General features: G+C 40.9%; 1 protein-coding gene across 1 annotated transcript in view; it reads left to right on the top strand.

The window, feature by feature from the left end:
• waca (WW domain containing adaptor with coiled-coil a) overlaps positions 1–26,177 on the top strand; it is a 34,275-nt gene extending 8,098 nt beyond the window's left edge. The window contains exons 4-13 of the mRNA XM_034862848.1: positions 9,167–9,258; positions 11,441–11,556; positions 11,663–11,778; positions 14,350–14,598; positions 17,091–17,213; positions 20,294–20,442; positions 22,366–22,490; positions 24,015–24,210; positions 24,310–24,437; positions 24,517–26,177. Coding sequence (XP_034718739.1) covers positions 9,167–9,258; positions 11,441–11,556; positions 11,663–11,778; positions 14,350–14,598; positions 17,091–17,213; positions 20,294–20,442; positions 22,366–22,490; positions 24,015–24,210; positions 24,310–24,437; positions 24,517–24,586 — 1,364 coding nt within the window. The 3' untranslated portion in view covers positions 24,587–26,177. The remainder of the gene's footprint in view (positions 1–9,166; positions 9,259–11,440; positions 11,557–11,662; positions 11,779–14,349; positions 14,599–17,090; positions 17,214–20,293; positions 20,443–22,365; positions 22,491–24,014; positions 24,211–24,309; positions 24,438–24,516) is intronic.
• Positions 26,178–26,400: the final 223 nt, after the last annotated feature.

Consider the following 26,400-nt stretch of genomic DNA (forward strand, 5'->3'; position numbering starts at 1 on the left):
CGTATCTATTTAATTTGGCTGTCAATTCATTCATGAGTGTTTCAGTGGGGGGCTTTTTGAGCTCCACTCCCTGAGATTGTACTGTTAGTCAGTCTCTGTCTGCCAGTCAGGAATTTATTTCCACTGTAGAGGCAGGGCAGAGGAGAGTTAAATCTTTCTTTCCACTATGTGAACCCATTTATAGGAGCTAGAACATCCTTGACTTTTTCCAAGACACTGTCATTGGGCACGAGGTGACAATTTTTGCAACTCTCTACCAGGACTGTACAGATATCCTGCTGCTGTTTACAGAACCTGCCCACCATGTTGAAAGCTGAATTCCATCTGGTGGGCTTGTTAAGAATGAACTTGTGCTCGGCTACCTCCAGTGCCTTACAGGCAGAGCAAGCAGCCGCCGGATTAATCTAGTGACTCGTGCAGGATTCACTCTGAGCGGACCATTAGAGACGATGTGACCGGCAGGTAACGTTAACTGGTCCCTATGTACAAACGTTATATCATAAACAATAGGTAACCCAGCAACGGCGATTATGAGCTTGTTGTCAGAATCAATGTTTTTTATAGGAATCAAAGTTTACATCATTGTTTATCCAGGATCAGCGATGGCGAAGGACCTCTTTATTCCGATTGGCGGTTGGCGTTAGCCGCTCCTTGCCGCTGAACTGCGTCATGGCTCATTACCATAAAGTTGACAATTTTTAACTTTCTGATTGACGCTCCACAGGCTTAAAACACCCAAAATGTTACGCCGACAGATTTGCTTCTCCTTGCAGCCGAGAGAAGCAAGTTCCATTTAAAATGAATGACTTCCGGTAATTTTAGATGCTCAAGTCGGTGGCGGTGTGTACGTACGGTTAGGCTTTATTTACAGCAACGTTCAAGTTATTGAGGTCCCCGGAGGCTTAGTGGTTCTTTGCGTTGTCTGTCGTGATCCCACATGTCCAATTCCCCTGTTTCAGTAACAATTTCTTCTAAGGCTCTGTGCACTGTGGTCAGAATACTTCCGACACTGCATTTCCCATAATGCACTGCTAAACTGGCATGTAGGTGCCTGCTTGTCCTTAAATCTTGTGTGTGCTGTTGTAACAGGGCAGTTTGGTTTCTTTTCCATCTTTGGGTATGTTTGGATTAAGAAAAAGAGATGGTAATGGTAGGCAGAAGTGGAATGTAACTAAGTAGATTTACTCAAGTACTGTACTGTACACATTTGAGGTACTTTTACTTTACTTGTCTTTTTTTAGGGGTGGAACAGTACATGTGTTGAACTGAAACGGTACGGGCATCTTGTTTTGGTACATGAATTTACACATAATACATGGTAAAAAAAAATAAAAACTTGCTCGCAAATTAATGTAATGCGGAAGTGTTAGCTACGTGTTTATTTTTAAGAATTTTTTTTTTAGGCCTTAATTTGACAGGACAGCTGAAGACATGAAAGGGGAGAGAGGATGGAATGACGTGCAACAAAGGGCAGCAGGTTGGAGTTGAACCCCAGGCCCACCGGCGTAGTGGAGTAAACCTCTATATATGGGTGCCCACTCTACCAACTGAGCTGTCTGGCACCCAGATATGCATTTCTTTAGGGACAGCTAATCTCTAGCCCCCTCAGCTATGAAGAGCTAGTAACACTGAGGGAAAGTAGCCTAGCACTGGCACGGCTTTACAGAAGAAATGCATCATGTAACGCAAAATTAAACCATACCGATATAAACAACATTGCAGCGGATGCGAGGACATTCGTTGCACCGGTGCGTCCTAGAGGAAAAATATTACTAGCGCCCTGGAGCCCTGTGAATTAACGGACACTTACTAGCACTGCTTACTGCTGTTGTCTGAAAAACAACACAGACGGTAAAAATGTTGCGTTTACTAGTAAACTGGTAAACCTTGAGACCGATGTATAACCGACCGCTATCTGTTGAATTTTCCTCCAGTTACTCTGTCCTCTGTGACTGTCTACATCTAGAAACTAAACTGCGCAGAGGAGGGAACAACTCTGACTGGCTCATGATCAGACAGTGGTTTACTGAGCAGTAGATTGGCTTTGCAAAAAACCAGGAGGGTTCTATCGAATGACGTATTTAAAATTTTTAAAAATCGCTCGATCACGCAAATTTGATCGTGGGAAGTCAAAATCGTAATTAAAATTTGATTAATTGTCCAGCCCTAACTGTAAATTTTAAAATATAATATTTTATTATAGATTGAACTACGCAACAATATGTAGGCCTACAAGTACAGTACATGATTAGCCAATTGAACACTTAATTGATGGACCGAACGGTTTTGATAATTTCCAGTTTTTAAATTTAAATATAGTTTTTTTTTTTTTTGCGTTGAAAACTTTTAGTGCTGGACTTTAACTTTCAGTATATTTGCAGTATGGTATTAATACTTTAAGGCTCTAAAAACTTCTTTAACCACTGATTGTTTAGAGTATGTATATATTAGTGTGTCCATATTAGTGTGTATATATTGTTTGTTGGGTTGTTTGTTTTGAATGTGTAAGCACATTGTGAGCAACTATGCTGCAAAGGAAAATTCCTCGTATGTGTCTTCATACCTGGTCAATGAAGTTGATTCTGATTCTCAGTGTAGGCTAACTTGTGGTTGATAGCTTGCTAGTTTCACTTGAATTTGTAAATTGAACAAGAGGACCCAATGAGACACGGACATACAGTATACTGTTGCAAATCAAGTGCAACACACTGCAGACTCTGTACTACATTTAACAATTATCTATTGAACACCTGGCGAGTAAATGTTTGTACAATAGTCCTGTTTTTCAGTCTTCATTTTGGCGAAGGGGCAGCTACTTCTGTTGCTCTGAATGTCGGAGCATGACAAGGCGGCCCGACTCACACAAACTGTGTCACACACACCAGAAGCCAGCCACCACGTCACTTCCCTTTACTGATAGTTATCAGTTACCTCAGGCTAATGAATTAGCTAGTAAATGGCGATTTTTGGCAGCCAGCCTTACAAATTTATAGCAATGACATTTTAACTGATCAACGAGCAGGAAACTGTGTCTCTGTTCACCTGTCGGGGAGGCTCTGACACATTTTCCGCACTCCGGGTCCGCAGATAGCTGTAGGCTGTAATCCCTAACTTCCTCCGGTTGCCAAACGTCTGCAGATCCGCTCCGGAACGGCGGCTGAGTCATAAGGTTTCCATTGAAGTCAGTGTGTGTCTTTTTGCTGCGTTCTGACTCCAGCACAGCTCCGGCGGTCCGGAGACCTCCGGAGCAGATACGCAGGAAGAAGTTTAAAAACTGTAACCACACTTTCGTCCGCTTTGCTGCCAGTGCCGTGACTCACTGTGAGAACGAGCTGCAGTGGTCTCGCTCTGTCTGCACTCCAGCTCTCTGTTGGAGCTTTGAAACATGCAGCAGGGACAGAGAAGCTTGCGCTAACATCCTCTGATTGAATTGGTCCACTGTAGTACAGACGTAATTTTGCACTTTTGTCGTGATAACTTTTTTACCTTGGCAGAAATATCATGTTTTATCGTGGGACGAGATCTTGTCACACTTCCAATATGATATGATATACGATACGATACCAGATAGCTTTTTTGCTAAGCTGTCGTGTTTTGAACTCCCTGATGAGGTCTTGGTGTCAGTAACTGAGGTGCTTGGAGCTGTTCACCGGTTAACTCCCTTACACAACCCTGTTTTGTTGCAAAACCTTTTTTGTAGACAGGCATGTCAGCGGCTTCCCCATCAGTGTCTGCGCTGTATGCAAATGTTTAAGGATAGGAATAATAAAGATGACAAGCTGTCATTGTTTGTAGTAGAAGACATCTTGTGGCAGAGACACGCTTCTCTTCTCTCATTCAAGTCTCACGCTGCACCATCAGCCGGTATTGACAGGGATGAATGCATGACCGCCGATGCGTTATGCAACCCAAGCAACTTCTAGGCAGACCCGCCCTTCAGTACAATTCACACGCTACTATCTGCTATACGTCCATTTTTACGATAGATAACAAAACTCAATTTGACCAGGTCCTAGCCCCTGACCAATTGGCTATCCTAACCTTAACCACCTGCTTCGTAGGACAGGACTTGCCTAGAAGTTACGTGGGATCCTTAATAATGCTCCGCTGTCTGCATGCAACACAAGCCCCTGACTTGGCTGCCGTGCTAGTGCTGCCAGCTATTGGAGATTTACCCCAGTTAAACATTTCATCCTCTTGATAGCGTACACTGCAGACACATTTTACGTAAGTACCAAACATTGGGAAATTCTTATACCCAACTGTTTTTAACAAAAAGTATTTGGTAAAAACTACCTAAGTTTTGGTATACCACTAATCTAACATTAACTAGTGATGACTCACCGATTCAGATTAGAGTGAGCATTCTATTTAAAACTTGTATTTTACAAAGATTGTAAAGGTTTAGATAGTAACTTATATTAAAGTTTTTGTTATATTTGCTGAAACTAAAAAAATGCCTTCCTCTGCGTCGTCGTAGTGCTTCTAATGGGAGTTGTAAGATTCTACCACAACCAAAGGAAAACAACCAAAAAGAATCAACGTTCTCTTTACTGCATTGCCCATTTCTCGCCTTAAATGTTTTCAGGAACACATTTTAGTGTACCGTTTAGTAGAGATGCCCCAGTTACGTTTTTAATCTCCAATACCAATGATAATCAGTTCTGCTAAAGGGCTGATGCCAACCATGGAGATTTATTCTGTACAGCTAACCTGGCTATCCTGGTGCCTTTTCTGTTCACTCAGCAAAGGTTTTACCTTATTGTTATCAGCCTGCATTAAAATACTAACGGTACACAGAAGTCATGGTTTGGTTCATACCTCGGTTCAGGCATCACAATTTGGTAGGGAGGGAAAAGCAAAACAAAAATGCAGAAGGCATTTTTTATTTTTTTTTCAGGCTGTATCACCTAGTGTAATACAGTCTCTCTCCTAAGCTAGCTGCAACAGCCTGAAGTAAGTGTAAAGTAAAATTTAAACAATAAGTAAGTCTCAGCATTTCCAGACTTAATCTGTAACTTGTATACAAATTAATACAATCAGCTATTATAGGGGTGAAAACATACCCCTATGAATTGGGACACCACTTGGTTACGTCACCACACAGTATTGATCCCAAACTTCCAAGATGCTGTCTCTGTCTGTTGATTGTGTGGGTTTTGACAAAATAACTATTAAATATAAAAATTGCATATGACACTGTTATGTTCACTTTGGTGCAGAGGCAGATGTTCTTATCTGTGTAGTACTTAGGTCTGTTGGCAATATGTATACACGTGTATCATGTTTACATACATGTATACCCTGTCTACATGGTGTTGTATATCTGTTTTAGTTACAACCAATTTGAATGTTATTGATGTTAAGAAAAAACATTTAAAACAAAATTCTGTCTTTATTGCCGATAAATTAAACGTAAAAGGCAAAAACATTACATTAAATTATGTTACTATACCATCAACTATTAGAACCATAACTAACATGTTACACACATAAAAAAGGCACTCATATGTGTAAAACTAAAAAAAATACACACAAGACCACAAACACACAAACAAAAACTACAGCTGTTCTGATATTCCAGACCAGTTTGAAGCCTGTTGGCCTCACATTTCATCAGTGTCCCATATCAAAACCAAAAACAATATACAAGTGCATGAACAGGAATTAATTACAAATGATTACAATAATACAGTACCAACATGTATAGTACATCAACATATGAATTGGGGAAACTGCTGCTCGTTTTCAGCCCCAAAGTGGATCAGCTGCTGTGAGCTGCTGTGTGATACAGTGCGGTAAATGTAAAACATGTAGCTATGTATCATAGACCATTAATATTAAAATATATATAATATGCAATGTATACAGTCCATTCAAGGCAGAGAAATGCGGGACTGTTGTGCAATTCAATGTTAGCGTTAGCAATTAGCATTGCAAGCTAGCGATTTTTAAGAAGTTTCGGTTAGGAACATAGTTGCAAGTATATATGCACAGGATTGCATAGACCACTTTTAAATCAATTATTTAAGCCAAAAGTACTTACATTTATGTGTCTCTCTGGTTGATGCGGCAGCCACAAACTGCTTGTGTGTTTACAAGTGAGGTCGCATCCACACTAGGTTTCTAGGGCTATACACCCCTTGGTCTATCAAGGGGTGTATGTATCCCTAACAATTGGGACACCACTAGGTCCCGCGTGAACACGCACAAACTAGGGGTAGGGGTAAGACGAAGGAATGGGATTTAGCCACAGGATGGGAAAACAAAATGTGCAACTGCATAAATAATATGCTAAAATTTAACTAAACCAATTGTGCAGGTTGCACTTAGTGCAGTAGTGTGGTGTCCAATAGTCTTCTCTACCACCCAGTGATGACATGTTAAAATGTGTTATTTCCTGTGGTAGGAAGGATGTCCTGTAGCGGTCCGTGCGGCATTGAAGCTGTCAGTCTCTTTGAGAAGGAGCTCCTCTGTTGGACCAGTGAGGGCTGGAGAGAGTGTCGGGGTTATCCATGATAGATAAGTTTGTTCAGTGACCTCCTCTCCACCCTCGCGTCAAATGTGTCCTGTTTGCAGCCGGTCACAGAGCCAGCCTTCCTAATCAGTTTGTTCAGTCTGTTTGTGTCACTGGCTCCGATGCTGCTGCCCCAGCAGTCTGCTGTGGAGAACAGAGCGCTGGCCACAACAGACTGGTAGAACATCTCCAACATTGTGCTGCACACGCTGAAGGATCTCAGCTTCCTCAGGAAATAGTCTGCTCATCCCCTTCTTGTAAACAGCAGTGCTGTTGATCTTCCAGTTCAGCCTGCTGTCAATGTTGACACCCAGGTATCTGTACTCCTCCACCATGTCCACGTCACTTCCCGTATGCAAAGGGACTGCGGAGCCGTTCCCTTCCTCCTGACGTCGATCACAATCTCTCTGGTCTTATCCACGTTAAGCAGTAGGTGATTCTTACCAGACCACATCACAAAGTCATCCACCAGGCCCTGTACTCTCCCACCTGTCCATCCCTTATCCAACAGCAGAGTCATCAGAAAACTTCTATAGGTGACATGACTCTGAGTTGTACTGGAAGTCTGTGGTGTATAAGGTGAACAGAAAAGGAGACAGCACAGTCCCCTGTGGGGCCCTGTACCACTCACCACCACATCAGACAGAACACAGTTCCAGGTGGACAAACTGTGGTCTGTCTGTCAGGTAGTCGGTGATCAAGGAGACTGGACTCACCGACACCCATCGCCCACAGCTTCTCACCTAGTAGCAGTGGCTGGATGTTGTTGAATGCACTGGAGAAAGTCCAAAGTTTTATTTTCTCTTGTGGGGCAGTTAATGTATTGTTAAAAGTCTAAAAGTCTGGGAAGGGTTAATCCAGAGAAGCATGATTAAAATCCCCAGAGATAGCAATGAAGTCGTGAGCTGCTGCGTCTGGAGTTGTTAGACCGTGGTGTGAATGACGTCAGCAGCTGCCTCTGCATCAGCAGATGGTGGAATGTAGACAGCAATCATTATGGCGGACGTCAACTCCCTCGGTAGATAGAACGGACGAAACCCCACAACCAGCCGTTCAATGTCTGGGCTAACAGAAACGTTCCTTTACATTCACATGTCCCGGGTTGCACCACTTTTAACTCACATACAGTGCAACCCCTCCTTCATTCTTTTTACCGCTTTCTATAACGTTCCTCTCCGCCCGAACGGTCAAAAAGCCTGGTACCGTCACACCATAGTCGGGGATGTGCAAACTTCTGGGTTCTGATGAGCGCTGCTAGTTCGTCAGTCTTATTCCCCATAAACCGTGCGTTCCCCATAATGATCGCTGGGATGTCAGGCTTATGTTTTCTTCTTTTTTCCTTACGTTTTATTCCTCCTCTGCAACCTCTCCTTCCTCTCCTTCGTAGTTCCTTTGGGATTTCAGGTTTGGCCCCCGGCAGCAGCACAGGTCCACACAGCACTATCAGCTGATCGCGTGTGTAAACAATAGTCTCGCTGCCTTGTGCGTAACATGAAGTTACAAAATACGACCGAAGTAAGAATAAAACTAAAAGAAAAGTTCAGAAATGTACAGGCCCTATCCTTAACACAGATGTTCAACACTTAGGCTAAAAATAAATAAAATAAAGTGAATGAAACCACACAAAATACACATACAATCAGGAGCTGCTGCAACAGGCTGCCACACGGCGCCATTTTGCAAATGCTGTACATGTGTTTCAAAGTGGACACATGCACCTTAAATTATTTAATTTTTTTTGTGTTTAACAACTATAATTTGGGAAGATTGTACAATTTTAAGAACATATCCTAACCGTACAATCATCCCAAATTATAGTTTACTAAACCAATAGCTTTATAATGTAGACCACTGTATATTTATGAAACAGGGAGAGGACACCCTAATGGGTTTTTTTACCTTATATTTTGCTGGGGGGAAATAACTGATGACTTCACTCTTACGTTTACAGTGTGCATGACATTTATCACTTAAATATCTTTATAGTTTCTAGATTTTAGAGTCCAATTTCTTCAATGTCTTTCTTTTCTATGTCCAAATATATGAGGGGGGGTGCGTGTGCGCGCTGAGAATAATGCCAGATAATAGCAGACTGAATGATAGTCTAAAAATACATTTACAAACTACTGCTCTTAACTGAAACCATTCAATGAGTCAGTTGCAAAAACGAGCAATCATACACTTTGCATTAAAGCGAGCAGTGGAAGTAAATATGACTTAAGAAATGTATACTTTAGAGAGAGAGCGAGAACTCTGCATCATATTCTAGCGTTGTAGAAAATTGATCTTCATGGTAAATTTCATGAGTAACGTCACTCACTCACTTAGAGCAAAGACCCTTCAATCCGCAATTGTCTGCCACGCTTTTTCTGTTGGCTACTGAAACCCAAACTACCGGTATCTACCGGACAGAATGACTACGCAGTGTGTCATTTAGGTTACACTTGTTATAAAGTAACAATGAGTGAGAATGGTTAACCGTTAACACTTGACTTACCGTTCACCACGGCCATAGCGCTCTTCTTTGCAATGCACCTGTACAATTTGAACCGGGGTACTGCCCAGCACTTTATCAATGAACAAATGAAATGTTTTTTGTTATTGGCTGTTACTAATGTTTTTTTTCCATCATCTTGTGTTTTGTTGCAGGGACCAGTTTTTCTCCACAAGAAAATTCTCACAACCACAGTTCCCTTCATAGCTCCAACTCACATTCTAACCCCAGCAAGACCTCAGACACGGTAAGTGTTTCCTCTACGCCAGTGGTTCCCAAACTTTTTTAGCTCAAGACCCAAAAGAGAAATTTGGTGTCTCCCCGGGACCCAAATTTACGAAACAAAACCATGAATTTAAATTTATATGAAGTATATTTATTCCATTATAAAAGTAAACAAAACAGAAAAGGTCTCTATTCTCCTTTCTGTGTCTCACCCCTTTCTCAACTCATGTTCTTATCCCCTCCCTCCCATCCCTCAGTGCCGACACCAACATTTTTTTAAATAACGCAGACTTGAATTTAATGGGAAGATATCTTTAGAGAAGATAATTTAAGTTTGAAGGTATCAACCAGCTGATCTATTCTAGGTTCGGTTATCGAAAGTGCCATTCTGAGGCCATCCTGAGGTCATGCTGAGCATTCAGTCTGTTCTCTGCCGATTGGCGACCCAATAAAACGAGTCTGCGACCCATTTTGGGTCCCGACCCTAAGTTTGGGAAAAATTGCTCTACGCCAGCACAAGGGCACATGTTTGAACTAAAACCTCATCTTTCCAGTGCAGAAGTCTGAAGTGTTTCCTGGTAGCAATTGCCGTTCTCTAGCTTCACAGATTGGATATAAAGTTTCCTGCAGTCTGAAGACCCCAAATGTGTGAATGGTGCTCCAAAATCAGGTGGCAGCTTGTGTGCTCGGGCCACCGGTGTGTAACAGTGTGTTTACATCTTTACGTGGACTGCCAAAATGATCGCAATTACACAAATTCATTTAATGCCATATTCTTGACACACAAGGTTCTGTGATTTGGACCTCGGGCTCCCCGTTTGGGGAAATAGGAAAGCAATGCAGCAGTAATGTTGTGGTGGTGCACTGGATTGCTGCACGTCCCACTTTAATGGCTAGGATAACTTGACGACATGTAGCGACGGCCGCTGCCAAGGACTCAGCCTACATGGGGCACACACTCTAGTGGGTGAGCTAGAGGTCGCACCAAAAAAATATCCTTTAAAAAAGTGTATTCTGTTCATCTGGTGGAGCTCTATGTCCGCCTGCTGAGCTACCTTAAGTAGCATGAGTGAATTTTATTTTACAAACCAGTTCCAGAACCTCTTTCCATGGATCTGACAGTTGATGGGCTGTGTTTCTTTAGGACAGTCTCCCAGCCTCGCTGGCTTCCCCGCTGCTGCTAAGGGACAGGAGCTACATTAGGTCAGCCCGCACCGATTAAGTCACTGGGGGCTAAGAGACAGCTGAGTTTCCCTGGTGCAGAGCTTTGCCTCCAGCACAACAAACTAGTTGGTTTTACATTCTATAATTCAGTTATTATACAGTAATGCTTATTTTAATTCACGTTGAAAGGCCATAGTGCGGCTATTTCACTTTTTCAAGGCCATGGCACTGCTGCCTACACTCAGTCTTTAAAAACTTCCAGTGTCGATTATTGTCATCGTGAATCAGGATTGTGTATTTTGGTTAAAAAGAGCAATCGTTGATAACTTTTTATGTATGGTCTTAGTAGTATTCTTTTTTTCTTACGTTTTCCACAATGAAGAAATGTTGATCAGGCAAATGTATTTAGAGATAAATTATTTATCAATCGGCCGTCTGGTAACAAGTGTTTCCTTTTCGTGTTCATATTGTAATAACCTGACTATTCCCCAGCCATGTTTACTGGATTATTTTAAGCGTTAATTTTGAAGTTATTGTAAAATGTCCGACAGCAATTCAACGCAGCACAGCAGAAGCCAGTTAGGTAACGTTGGCTTGTAATTATTACTGCTCCCCGCGGTCCCTCCGCCTTACTCTGTTGTTGGAGACTACTTTGCCTAAAGATGAGCTGACAGCACCAAACAGCAGGTGCTGCAATGCAACTGGAGTTGATTTGCTGCAGATTATTTTCCCAAATTGTGCAGCTTTACGCGCTAATAATGTGCACTTGTTAAACAGTGTCGGTAAGGTGTATACAGAGAGAGGGATTGGTGTCTGTGTTTAAATGAAATAATTTCCAGTTTGCCTTTGTTTCAGTAGTAAAATGGTGACAAAATGCAGGAAATGAGCACTAATCACAATGCCAGTCATGCCTATGGATACCTTTTTTCCATTTCAGATTTCATTACGCGCTCTTGCATCACATCCCCTCAACGCAGTCAAACTCTATTGTGTTCTAGCTGGCTGGCCTCTTGTTTCTAAATAATTGCTTTTCTTTTCAGCCTTACGAACCTGGTGACGACTGGTCAGAGCACATCAGCTCGTCTGGAAAAAAATACTATTACAACTGTAGGACAGAGGTGTCCCAGTGGGAGAAGCCCAAAGAATGGCTTGAGAGGTAGCTATAATCTCTTTACTCAAACGTCTTGAGTGTACAGATGTGGTTTTTAATCGGTTTCACGTAAAGGATGGATACATGACTTATTTGTATCTGTGTGTCACAGAGAACAAAGGCCAAAAGAGGCAACAAAGACTGCGGTTGTGAACAGTTTTCCCAAAGACAGGGACTACAGAAGGGAGGCTATGCAAGCATCGGCGGCCCCTGGCTTTACTGGTTCTAGTAAGTGTTAAATACACTAATACAACACATTATCCTCACCAGTGTGCTTCAACTAATATAAATTCATTTTGTATGTATTTATATAATTAATTGCCTAGCCAAAAAGATTAATGAAAAAATTAGTTAAAAAAATGTATGATTAATTATTCAATCTCTGTTACTGTCTTGTGGATCAGAACAGAGCAGGTTGTCCATCAATCACAAGGTGTTAACACGTTGAAATGTCCTTGAGAAATACACTGAATCCTGAAGTTGCTCACAATGGGTAGGCCAGCACTATGCATGGGCGCTCCGCCATCCTCAGTGTATAAGTATGTGTGACTTAAGAATTGGACAAAAAGTTTTGGAAAAGGCATGCCAATTTTCTTCACCAGTTCCTTTTATAATAGTGTGGTTTAGATCAACTGATACAAATCTATATTGGTTCAGCAATATTATTAATGTTTGGGCAGTCACATTACTTGTCATTATGTTCTTTGCAAGTGTTACTGTTAGTCTCTGACTTGGAATTGAGTTGATTTTGTGAGCACAATCCCAGGAAAATGCCGTTTTAACAATGTAAGTCTTCACTTAGACAAATACAAGACATGGCTTGAGAAAGACCAGGACCCAGGGCGTGCAAAGTTTGGACTATGTCATAATTTAAGATACAACATTTTTAACATTGGTGGCATTGCTAGCTAGCCATCCTAATGGACCTAAACACCAGACTGCTGCTGCAAAACATCAGAAAACCTTTCAGAAAACATCAGTATTATTTTTTGCCACTGACAGACTCATTTTATAAGTGCCTATCAACATAAAAGGAGGTCTACAAAGGTAAACATGTTCATAGTTGGTTAAAATATCAGTTACAAAGCTCTCTGATAATGCTGCCTTCTGAAGTTAATGCTGCTTACTGGACACTGGTATTTACTTATTTATTTCTCAAATATCGTTGCCCCCAGGTAATTTGTCAATTAGGACTAGATAATGGAGTTCTCAGGGTTTATTCGATTTATATTGTTCAAATCTCTTAATAGTTTCAGTGTTGAATACATGTTTGTTTTTGTCTGAAGATGTATATTTTTATTCTTATTTTTCATGTATACACTGATGTTTCAGAACGTATCGTCATGAAAGTGTACCTCAACGGCATGGAAATGTATAAGTCTCTCTTATATCTTATCTCTTTTTCTTTTTGTAAGGCAATTACAAATATTAGGTCCTTTTGAATAAATGAGAATTTTGTGACGTTTAATGTTTACAGACCTAATACTGTTTTTGAGAACTTTGTGTCTCAGTCAGTGACAGCTAAAGAAGATGAGTCTGCCATGAGTTTTACTTTGTTTATGCTGTAACCTAGCTACATGCTTGTCTCATTATCCCATTTGCTTAAAAAACACACGTCTGGAGGACTGGAGAACAGTCGAAGTTATTGCATATAGTGACACAATTAAGACAGCTAATAAGGTAGACCAATCTATTGAACTTTTTGGGGTATGATTGATTGTGAGCTCTGTGCGAGGGAGATCAAAAATGTAGCCTTGGTTCTTTCCATGCATTAATGCATACAAATCTTACTATCGCAAACTCATGTTAAGGGAGGTCATTCATATGGGTGCCACCTAAGGCCTGCTATGCCACCAAATGTTGCCTATTATTTTTACAGTTTTTATCCGATGCATTATTTGTAAAGCAATGCACAATAAACCATAATGAATGCAATTTATTATCCTGTCAAGACATGTTCACAATCATTCACAATTGACAACGGTGGGTTTTGACTGAGCGTGTTAACATAAAATAATACAATAATGCAGTAGACTGTCATTATCCCAAACCGTTGTGTAATGGGGTCAATCGTGTTTGCGCTATGACTGATTTTGGTTTCACATTTAACATTTATTTAAAATAAAGTGTTGGCAACTGGGACGTTGTAGATTGCCCACTGGTGGACAAACACTCATAACATGGTTGAAAGGTGTTTTTGTCTGTTTTTATATTATTTTTTGAATATTCACTTAATTGATCAGTACCATGTTTTTTTTTTTTTTTAAAGAGCAATAATTTGGCTTTTAAAAATGCTGATACAAGTAGTTTGGAAAATGCCTAATATCGACCAAAAATATTAGTCCGCCGATATATTGGTAGAGCTCTATTTGATACAATACCCTGCCTTAATATCTCGATACGGATACTGAAACAATACAATGGCAAAAACCTTAAATGTCAGGAAAAGTAATGGAATAATAGGTGACAGACCATGTAACTTGAATTATTTTAACACACTGCCCCATGTTGACTCAACTTCACGTCATGGCAACACTGCTATTTTTAACGTACCGATAATAATGAAATGGGGTATTGTACCGTTTTCAAAGGCAAGGTATTGCAGTATTATTCCGGTGTTGGCATACTATGCAATATTACGCTCTTTAATGAATGTGATGTTTGCTTAAGGCTGTTACTTTCATAGGCCAGTATCAATAAATATCCAATGTTGTCAAAAAAATGAACGGCATTATCACCTGGAGAAAGTTGATTTGTGAGATTACCTTTGTTGATGAAATGATATTCTCCTTTCTGCAGAGTCAACCCAGGTAGACAAGACTGCAACAACCCTTGCCTCCCAATCATCATCCTTTGGCTCAGGGAGCTCGAACCACTCATCAGGGCCCCCTGGATCATCTGCCTCCACCGTGCCTGTGTCCCCAGTCATGCAGTCCCCAGCCCCCCCACTACTCCAGGACCCCACACTGCTTCGCCAGCTTCTCCCAGCACTTCAGACCGCCCTGCAGCTTAACAATGCCAGCGTGGATATGGCAAAAATCAATGAAGGTAAGAAAAATGCGACTATAATTCGAATAATAAAAAAATCAATACTATTTGAATGTATTTAAAAAAAAAAAAAAATGTAATACATATGTTTGCTTACGTTAGCTAATCTCCCTCTACTTGCCTTGGCCAACCCGAATGTGAAAATTAATTGCTTTTTCCACGTCACTTCTAATGAACACAAGGCATTGTAAGTTCTTCAGATCACGGAGCTAACATTACATACCGGATGTGATGTGGTGTTTGAACCTGACCTTAAACTTGACATCCACTGAGCCAAAATGCTTATGTTATCATTATTTAACTTTTCTCATAGGAGCTCAGCTGGGAGCTTTATGTAGACTGACTTTTGTGCGATTAATGGCACGTTAATATATTTTTCGCAACGTTGTTTTTGTCATGCCAACAATAAGGCAGCTTTATTTTTCCCGAAACAAGGTTGATTTTTCTGAGCTTTCGCAACATGAATAAAGACATCCACCAATTACATTGTACTGTTTCCTCATACGGATCATAATACAACACAGAAGCTGCTGTCAGACTGCAAGCTATTATTACTCCTTTCAACTTTGACAAAGTCAACGTTTGCCATAGACTCTTTCCTTTTTTACCTTTCACAATAAAAACCCTAGACATTGCAACACTATTTTCCAGATAGAATTTAATTCATTGAGCATTTCACTCAAAGGAAACTTAAATAGCTTACAGTAGGTTAGCTTTCACTGCTTTTGGGGCGATACAGGGCTAGAAGCAGGGCAGAACAATATTGTGTTTTAGCATCAACATCACGATGTGCGCATGCACATCATGTCCTGCAATAGTCACCTTGCAGGACGTTACAAAGTTGACACTAAACCTTTTTTGCTGCTTGATAGAAAAGTAAACTTCCACCGTTCTCCTTTTACATGATTATTACCGTCCAACCCTTCCTCTTTAAGACTGGCAGCCATGTGGGCAACGTGTGTTTGTGACGTTAGTCCCACAGGGTTTGTTATGGGAACTGAGGCTCTCCCTATGTAGAAAAGTACCGTAGGCAGCAGCTGCCGCTGACACAGGGATGCACATAGTTTTGATGGGTAGTCATTGAAGCTACAGCAGTCAGTGTTTCATGTTCGCTACAAATACAAACTAAATCACCTGATGAATGCAACAAATCACAACGTCTCCCGTCCATTTCCCACCGCAGAAAGCTGCTATCAGCCAGGCTAAAGCTAATATAGTTAGCCTAAAGATCCAAGGGGGTCCGTCTGTCCCAACTAACGTTACGGTTCGGAGCCACGGCGCTGGAAATGTAGCACTAATCTACTACAGAAGTCTGTGTCTGATCTATTGTCATTTCAACTGATTTAATTGTTCTTGGATACACAGTTTGTTGCTAGTGCACGTGACATGTAGGTCTGATCAATTTATCAAACTAACAAGCTGGCCCCGCTAGTCGACCACAACCTGAAGTTTAGAGGAAGCAACATGCAGTCAGTGTTATTCACGTTAGCATGGATTGATTATTATATGAATACAATGGTGTTGTGCTAGTCAACCAGCGTATTTCTACCTAATTTCCCTCTCCAAAACCACTTCAGAAGAGTAACCTTAGTCACAGCGCTTACTTGCTTTGGTGATTGTAAAGCATTAAAGTTTAACAAAGAATGATTCATATTAGAAAAATCCTTTTCCATTTTTTTTTCTCCTATAAAATCACCGCAGTAGTCGAGAATGATTTATTATTTCTAAATAGAGCTATTTATGTAATATTTTAAAAATTACTTTTTCTTTTTTCATATCGCAATATTTATCGCAGGGGGAAAAATATTGCAATGTAAGATTTTTCCAATATTGTGCAGCCCTAGGTAGGAGCTTACGGAGCTAATCACTTACTCCACCCAGCAGTCAAGGAAATAAGGCATGGTACACCTCCAAAGGAGCTGCAGCACGAATTTGTGCTCAAACTGCCGTTTGGCTACTTTACATTTACTTTACATCTTTACCGCTAAACGTTAACTCTGCTCTTTTTCCAAAACGTTGTTTTTGTCATGCCAACTATAAGGCAGTATTATGTTTCCCGAAACAAGGTAGACTGTTCACACTGCATCTTCGTCACTTTGTCTCCAGCAACTTGAAGAGCCGGTGGGAATATCCAAAACGTGGATTGAAAACTGATGAAAATTTGCATTGCTTCCTGTGTGAATAGTTTTGATGTGAAATATTCAAGGCAATTATTTTGCATATCTTCATTTCTCTGAAAAATTAAAATGTTTGGAATCCTTTCCTCAGCTAGTATAATCCTAATCTTAAAGTATTTTGTACCTAGTTGAAACATGCATGTTCAATCTGTTTCACCCTAGGTTGTTCAAGCTAAATTACATTGTTACTGGACATATTTACATGGGACACATTTCTGAATTTGACTGTCTAATTTACTGTTTTGCTTCGCAGAAATAATTCTAGTAGCAAGACTTAATATATCAGTGTGTGTTTGTGTGTATGCCTCTCTTTAGTTCTCACAGCTGCCGTCACACAAGCTTCATTACAGTCGATGCTCCATAAGATCCTCACTGCTGGACCATCAGCTTTCAATATCACTACTATCCTCTCTCAAGCTGCTCAACTCTCCAACCAAGGTAAATAATGCCCATGCAGAAGCATGCCCATTCCACCTCTGTGTGCAGATATAGCCAGTTATGTGTGTTGTATAATGACTGCTTTGGCTGGTGTCCTGTGAGTTAAGTAGTTATTATGAAGGTAATGGCATCTACTAACATAAAATCCATGTCCTCATTTGCATTTATGATTACTTATGGTCTTTTAATGTCCCCCTCCATTCAAAAATGTGTATTTCCTATGTTTATGTCCCCTAAAAGGTCTGACCTTGGCTATAAATACTTGTATTTGTGAAGTTTGTCACTAGAGTATTTTCACAATTCTTTCCTAAAGGGGCAAATTTCTGTGCACCTTGGAATTTGAGATTCAAACTAGGGTTGTGCATCTCTCCCTTATAGGACAATACGTATCTAGATACATGGGCATTGATACGGTCCAGGGCATAGCAAAGCTAGGACATGCTTATTGGATACACTGTAACTTCAATTTAATTAGCTAACCACTCTTAACCAAATCACATCCGCTCCATGTCAAATTAGCACTCAAATAATAATCATATACTGTATCACGTCGATATACATTTGAGCACAATAATACTGTTTTGAGCGTTTGCATGCGGCTAGCGGACTTTTATGCTAATGTAACTGAACATCTTACTACCCATAAACCTCGATATATACTTAACAGACTCAAATACATATCTATGTATACTTATACCAGTCTACTCGCATGTTTATATGCAAGTAGACCGCGGGGCGGCTGTGGCTCAGTGGTAGAGCGGTTGTCTGCCAATCGGAAGGTTGGTGGTTCAATCCTTAGCCCTGCACTCCAATGTCGAAGTATCCTTGGGCAAGACACTGAATCCCGAGTTGCCCCTAATGCTGCGCATCGGAGTGTGAATGTGTGTGAGTATTTATCTGATGAGCAGTTGGCACCTTGTACGGCAATGTATGAATGTGTGTGAATGGTGAATGTTTCCTGTACTATGTACAAGTGCTTTGAGTAGTCTTTAAGACCAGAAAAGCGCGATATAAATACAGCACATTTACATGTTTATGAACACACATGAATGGATGACTAACAGCTAGTACAATTTACAATATCCGTGATGTTTTCCTCTCAGCCACTTTCACCGCTAAATCCCAAAAGGAAACCTAGCAGTCTACTCAGCATTTTATTATTTTTTTTTTCAATCAAACCCATTGGCTGATCCTTACGATCATAGAAATGTTGAAACTTTTTTCTCAGTCGCACACAAAGACACAACCGTCTCTTTCAACAGCATTGTGCACACCGCAGCAGCTTCGGTGAATTAACAGCAGTTTCACTCAACCAATTCGTAACGTTAGAGCCGGGCCAACGGCCGAATCATGGTCCCTTTTGACCATGGCAGTTGTCCATGTATCCATGCAGCTGTATCTGTGACAATGCAACTGGATACCGATTCATATCAGTGAATCTTTACACCCCTATTTTAAACGTATCCCAGGCTTGATTAGGTACGTCACTAATCACGGATAAGCTTTTTAAAATATTGAATATCTGCTAATTCTGATTCCCGATCCGATACTTGTATTTGCTCGGATTATAGAGATGCCCACCGTTTTTTTTGTTTGTTTACAAAATAACTAAGTAAACAAAGTAACTAACTAAAATATGTCTTAAATTTAACTTTAAGTGAGTCTTTTCTCTCAACACCCAAACATTTCTCTTTAGGATCCCACCCCCAACCAAAGAATACACAGTTTAAAGTTTACCGCTGGACAATGAAAACTTAGTGATGACTCTTGCACTTAATTATCAATCTTGGATTAAACTAAACTCTAAACTTAGTGATGCCTCTAGTGCTTAATAGTCTGTCTTTGTTTAAACTAAATTTAGTGATGCCTCTTACGCTTAGTCAATCTTTGATTTTCTTCTTTTGTTTACCGATATCAGTTCCAGGGAATACAAGGCTGAATGTGTGGAGAATTGGAGTTATCTACTTTTTTTCTTTCTTTTTTTAACCGTTGATTTAAGACCAACTTTTTTACTTGTAACCAAGTGCTGGCAAGCTATGAGACCTCTCTAAACAGGCACTGGTGAGTGGCCGCGCCCATCTTGGTTTGAAAGTGCGGGCAGTCTGGCGGTGCATTTTTTTTGGTGATCACAACATGCTGATGTACACGATCGGAGTGTGGTAAACCAAGTGAATGCCGAATCCCCATCAGTTAAAACATGCTCAAATCTGCTCAGAAACTGAGATTAGGGCATCCGTACCTTTAGTCACTTAAGACTTTGGGGAGGGGCCCTTTTTGGGTACCGGTACTTTGTTTCAGCTCCTCTCTCCTGAAGGCCCCCTATTTATTTCCATTCAGGAGGGCCTTGATGTCCCTGGTGATCCATGATGGTGGCGATGGAAGTCTGGGATAATCCCTGTGTTGCCATGGCTTACTGAAGAACATTACACTGCACTCCTGATAATCCATCTGTCTTCTCACCAGGGCTGTTAATTGACAGTGGGAAAGTAGTTTTCCCTGGTGTAAATAATGTAGCTTGTCCCTTTTTTGCAGGCGCTCTCGTAGCTGGTTAAAAATGCTGTCCCAAACACCAGGAGTGAAAGAAAGACGTGCAGAACCATTGCAGTGTGCATTATGACTGTTCCATGCTGCTAACTAAACTATAAATAACTTGAAATTAAATTAAATTGTAAAAACAAAAAGGAAAAAAGCGGTTGGATATGCGTTCCTCTGGATGGCCTCGAGCCTGCGATGGCAACAAAAGTAGAACACTCTGCAAACCTGCGGGGCTTCCCAAGCGTTCTGTCTGGGCTCAATAAGACAGCTGCTCAGGCACCTGGAGACTGCTGCCTCCTGTCAGAACCGGCGTGAATCTCAAACATGTAGGCCTGTGGCAGAATCTTTGTTGATTTTAGCCATCGTGATGCATGCTGCTCTTTTATTAATCATAATAAGCATTTTACATACTTTAATCTCTCTGGAGGGGGACTTTCAAGAATGTATTGAAGAAATGTATATATACTCACATAGTGGTATACTTGCTGGGTATTATATGTAGCAGATTGTATTGATCCCACATGTCTTTCTTTAACGTCTATCAGCTCAACAATCAAACCAGTCACCCATGTCGTTAACATCGGACGCCTCATCGCCCAGGTCTTATGTTTCTCCAAGGATCAGCACACCACAGACCAACGCTGGCCCCCTTAAACCTCTCCTCAGCACGCAGCCTGTCATCTCCCAGACAAAAGTAAGACACAAAGTGTGGACAGTATCCAGTTAAGTGGGAAAAGTAGCGAGCTGGAGGAAAATCCACATACAGTATCCAGAAATATTAAATAAAATGACAGATTAATTCTTGTGAGGAAATATACTTGATCTTGCTTTGTTTAGGTTTTGCATGTTGTCGAGGATAAAAGTCGAGAACAAAAGTGGCCCTAATGGATGCAGGGTGGCCGCGGGTCCTTAAAAAGTCTTAAATCACGTTTCATGAAATTAAGGCCTTAAAAAGCATTAAATTGTCTTAAATTCAGATTGGATAGGTCTTAAATATGTTTGTGTCATGTCACGGCGAAAATGCAGGCAATCTGTTGTCAGATATTTTTCCGGTAGGCTTTGCGCTGCGTTGTCGCGGTAACATAAGCCCATTTGTACATGTCCTGTCCCCTGACCAATCGGCTATCCTAGCCTTAACCACTTCAACCAATCAAGCTGCTTCGTGGGCGGGTGTTGGCTTTAAAACAACGAGTATCCTTGGTTAAGTTCGATGACTGAAAATGCTTATGAAGCGAACTGCGTTATGTGTCGGAGGATTTTCAAACTTGGGAAAATTGGGATCAGAGCGGTGGAATCGAACGTACAAAGCAAAAGACACAGACTACGTAAAGGCACGCCACCTACCCGCCATTGCTAGTTTCTGCTCCAGCGCTAGCAACAATGTCAACGCTAACACGCTAGGTGTTACGATGGAAAATCCACAGCCAACAATATCAGCTGACCTACGAGCAGTTTGTGGCTCTAAGCCAACACTCCGAGCAGAGGTGATGGGGGGGCCGAGGACCGTGACATGCCACAATTCATACAGGTCAAATGACGAGACTGAAGAAGTGTTCCAAGCAATGCTTCGAGATTCAAGGCTTGTACAGTCGTTTACCTGTGGTAAAGACAAGACCAGATACGTGGCTAAATTTGGATTGGCAACATATATCAAAAAATAGCTCATAACAGAAGTCTAAAAATACGGTGCGTTTGTAAATATGTTCGACCAGACACTGAACCAGAAAACCAAAAGCAAACAACTGGATTTGCATGTGCGTGTAATCGTTATAAACTGGTAAGGACACTCTTTTGGGAAGGCTTTCTCTAGTGCCAAGTCACTGTTTTGTTTATTATATTATATGAATTGTTTTACAAGTATATTCACAAAAGCTCAGGAGTAGACATCAGAACTTGAACAAAAATCGGTCACATGGAGACCTGAAAACACACATATAGATACGTGTACACACACACACACACACACACACACACACACACACATTCTCACACCGCAAAACACTCATACACACTGCTGTCTACTCTCTCTCCATGATGGGTCCTCCACAAACTGCAACCCATCCATCTGAGTCTCTCTCTCTCTCTGTTTCTGTTGGGCACACAAATCATATAAGAGTCTTTGCATTTTAAAAGCAGCTGGAATTGGTATTTAATTATTTTTTTTGTTCAAAAGGAACAGTGTTTTTTATTATTTATTTAATATTCACTTGATGTTATTTCACTTGATGTTATAACCATTTGTTCAAGGGACCCAAATGTTCTGAAAATATTGTAATAATATAATTTAGGACAGCAATTACATTTTTGCGTTTTTGCACATTACACACACAAAGTCAATGTTCTTAAACTCAACCGATTATTGTCATTTTACCATACTGTTAATTTTGTGTTTACTTGGAAAGATTACTGTATATTTCCACTTTGTATTTCCATCGTAAGTTTGGTCTTAAATTTCATTTAGAATTGGTATTAAAAAGTCTTAAAAAGTCTTAAATTTGACTTGTTAATACCTGTAGCCACCCTGTGGATGGCTTGACAAAATATACCTACCAAGCTTACTATCTTCTTGATTCCAAGGATTTGTCTTGATGTGGTGTTTCTAACTTGCTGTGTTTAGGTGGGCACGCAAGCAGGGAAGCAGGCATCTCATTCCCAGCCCATCTCCCAACAGTCTCTCTTCAGCGATAAGCAGCACAGTCATGATGCCACAACGGCCTCTCCGCGCACTCTGCAGCGCCAAGGGTAGGTACAAGCACACAACTCTCACCACCTCAAAAATAAGTAGCTTGTGAAGTGAATAGATCACAGTTTACTAAGCATTGGTCGTTTTTTGTTTTGTTTTGTTGGATCATGAGGGAGAAAATTCTAACATCATGGATTATGTTAGTGTTAAATGTTAATGAATTCATAAAATAAATGCCTATTCGGTTCCCTGAGTGCTGAAATAGTCTTAGACCAGTAGATGCTAAATCTGTGCCATCATTGTTTAAAATATTTAAGACATGGCTGGCAAAATCCATATGCCTATATGTATGTGCACTATGTTTTCTGTCAAATTATCTACACATGTAGCCAGATTAGATTACTTTATCTGCCAACAAGTGGGACAACGTATTTCCACCCACAAAGTTAATTCCTTACTGTAGAATATCTTTGTTGTGTAATGTTGTGGCACCATCTGCTGTTCATTGATGGAACAATAAGTGGCTGCTTCATTCAGCAGTCTCTCATCTTAATGTTTTGAAGTCATTCGTTTGTTTTTGTGTAACAATTTCCAAAGGGGTCTAAGCTAAAAGATTTTGTTTCTCTGTGCATACCATTGGTAGATGCCGTCAGACCTGAGACTGTTTACACAAATATTTAATCACAAAAGGCAGAGTCCAGAGTTGAATAAACTGACTCCTGTCAGTTGAAGCTATAGTGTACAAGTTTTTCATATTAATGAACATCTGTGACTTTCAACCCCTTGCCAAATGAGTTGATACAAAGGTATCACAAAAAAACACTCTGAATTTCTCAGTATGGCTATGTTTATTAAATAGGGTTGTCCAGCTTGAATGATGCATTTTTACATTATCGCTGAGAGGACAACAGCACCATTCATCTTAAGAGATGAAAAGGACATACAAATAACAAAATAATTACCTCCTCTGAAAACTCCACGTCTTCCTGGATTTGACGGGTTAACTAGCAGATGTGTGGAGAAAGGGTGGGGTGGTGCGCAATCACCAAAGGCTTGCGTCGTGGATGCACCAAAAGTGTTGTCATTACTTAGAATTCCTAATGGTGGTGACAGAAACTATGCACTAAGTTTCTTGGCCACATTTGGATAACAAAGTTGTATAATTTTCCTCTGTTTTCTACTCCTTGATACCAAACACTCAAACCTGTTGGGTTTGCAGCTACATGCAGTTTTTTAGGTGGACCTAAACCGTTGTAGTCTAACACCATGTTTACAGAATCCTCTTTCCAGTCGTTCAGTCAGTCGTGTATTGAGCTGCAATTGCCGTACAAGGCCTGACACACCAAGCCAACGGCCAAGGCCCTCGTCGCCAGTCGCACATATGCGACCAGTAAATTTGCCCCACCTTTTTTAAACGAGTAAAAAAACTTGGTGTGTGTGTGTGTGTACTGAACATACAGCTTTGTTCAGAATAATAGTGTGTTTAAAAAAAGTGAAAGGTCAGCATTTACAGTAAGGTCAAGTTTCTTGCTAATTATAATATCCCGATACTTACATGCTTCCTAAACCTTTGTTGATTGCAGCAGTCAGAGGAGTCCCTCTCCGGGTCCCAACCATGTGTCCTCCAGCAGCAGCAACACCTCCAATTCTGCCTCCGCTCCCCCCACCACCTCAGCAGCCCGACCCTCCTGCTCCTTCACCCCCACCCTCGCTGCCCACTTCAATGAGAATCTTATCAAACATGTGCAGGGTTGGCCTGCTGAACATGCAGAGAAGCAGGTTTGTACCACTGACATAGCACTATTTCTTCTGGCCCTAATCTGGTTATGTGTGGCAACCCCCTATTAAACCTAATTTTATGTGAAACTAATTATCAAGGCATCAAGACTACGCGAAGAGGCTCACACCATGGGGAGCATCTGTATGTCTGAGAACTGCACTGAGCTCAAAAACCTCCGGTCCTTGGTCAGAGTCTGTGAAATCCAAGCAACATTGCGTGAGCAGAGGTGAGCTACAATGCATGCACGTGTTGGCATGTGTACACACAGTACACACAAATAATTATTCTCTTTGGCTTTCCCACAGGATACTGTTTCTGAGACAGCAAATCAAAGAACTTGAAAAGTTGAAGAATCAGAATTCTTTCATGGTCTGAGAACTTTTGTTTGCGAGTTAAAGCGGGGGTTTGGTGAAAACGGGGAAGACCCATTGCACATAGTTGGAAGCTGGAGGGAGAGCAGTCGTTCAGTTCCTCTTGAGCCCAGTCTTACCACACACAGACGCTGCAGTCAGGTTGGCTTTGGACCGTCGGGCTGGGAGAACCAAGAGGAAAACATGAAGACCTGTTGGAGGGGAAGGGTGGGACTCGGTTTTGTAAAAACCCATGGTGGGAAAACATGTAGATTTCTTGTAGATGTTATTATCTATGTTGTAAATACGTTTTGTAGATTGAAGCCATGGAAAGCCATGCCTATCAAAGCTTTTGACATCCAAACTAATCAACGCCTAGGCGGCTACATTCATTAGCTAGCCTTTCTTTCATGTTAACTTTTCTGCAGAATTAAAGCATCATTTAGTTAATTCATAGATCATTGAACCATTGAGCATGTGACCTGCACGTAAACGGGATGGATGGAGGATGTTTGAAGTCATTAATATACACAGAAGCCTAGCATTAAGCATAACAAACTGGTGTCAATGTAGTTTCTTTCCTCAGATATTGGTAAACCGATTACTCTGTTAAGATTATCTTCCTGTGCCCTCTCTGGGTGAACTGTAACTGTACTCGGGCGTGGTTGACATCCCCATCTTGACTGCTCACAACGGTTCAGTGATCTACTTGCAGCTTCTGGTGGACCTGCATGTCTCAGTCTGAAAAAAAAAAAAAAAAACAGTGCCTGGCGGTGTGGTGAAGTGAGTGATTTAAAAGAACTGTAAGAGATGTGATGGCGTGCTGCTTTGGACCATTCCCACTACCCTCCTCTTGCCTCGGCCCTGCCCTGCCACACCCTCTTCTAGGGCATCAACACTTCACACCTTCCTTGTAGTTTTTTCTTTGTGTTCCAGAAGTTTTGGTCACTTTTTCCACCCTCTCCAACATTGTATTTATCCATAAGGTAAGGTTGGTGCCACTGGTTCATTCCTTTGAAAAGTTACATACAGTGGAAACACAGTGGAGTTTTAATGAGAGGACACGGAATTAAAAGGCTATATTTATAAGAGTTTTAGTGATGAGCAGTAAATCACAATCCATTTTATTTTGCACCCAGTTTAGCAGTGGTGCGCCAGCAAGTTACAGGCAGTTGTATGTGGATCACCTCTTGCGTCAGAGCAGGGCAACAAGAGGTCACTAGGTCAAATGTGAAATGTATGTATTGTAATAAAGATGTTCAACTAAAGCAAGCACTGGTTATTTTATTGGAGTATTAGGTTTGGTTCATACGCTAGTGCCTTGTTGAAAGTCTCAGCCTCATTTACCTGCAACTTCCACACTTTAAGTCACTCTGTTTGATTAAGAAAAGAGAGGTTCTTTTTTTTTTTTTTCTCTAGCACGTTCTATTCCTTGTTTGTTCCCACTGTTGAAGAGCAGGGGCCTAAGCTGCAAAGGCCCGTTTTTCCCCACCGTACTATCTATTCTTTAACTGAAATGCACCGCACATTCAGTAAAGGTGACAACATTGTTTTGTATATTGTTTCCTGAAATATATTGAAAAATGAAATAAAATATGCCTCTCCGGGGCAATGTTCTCGCGTTTTTGACAATCCCTTTAGCTTTTAATTTGTTGCTTTGATTCCTACAATGATGTGTTGTTGATGGGTTTTATGCATGGATTGTAAGTGAACAGTTTTTAAGGTTGGTAAACTGGATAGTTAACCAAAGTGTTGTCTTGGTTTGCCAGACCTGTTTCCACAAAGGGGAACATGAAACATGGCTGTCAAATAACTGATCAGAAATTACGGTGGCCTACA

Source organism: Etheostoma cragini, chromosome 22 (genome assembly GCF_013103735.1).
Source record: "Etheostoma cragini isolate CJK2018 chromosome 22, CSU_Ecrag_1.0, whole genome shotgun sequence".
Classification (NCBI taxonomy): Eukaryota; Metazoa; Chordata; class Actinopteri; order Perciformes; family Percidae; genus Etheostoma; species Etheostoma cragini.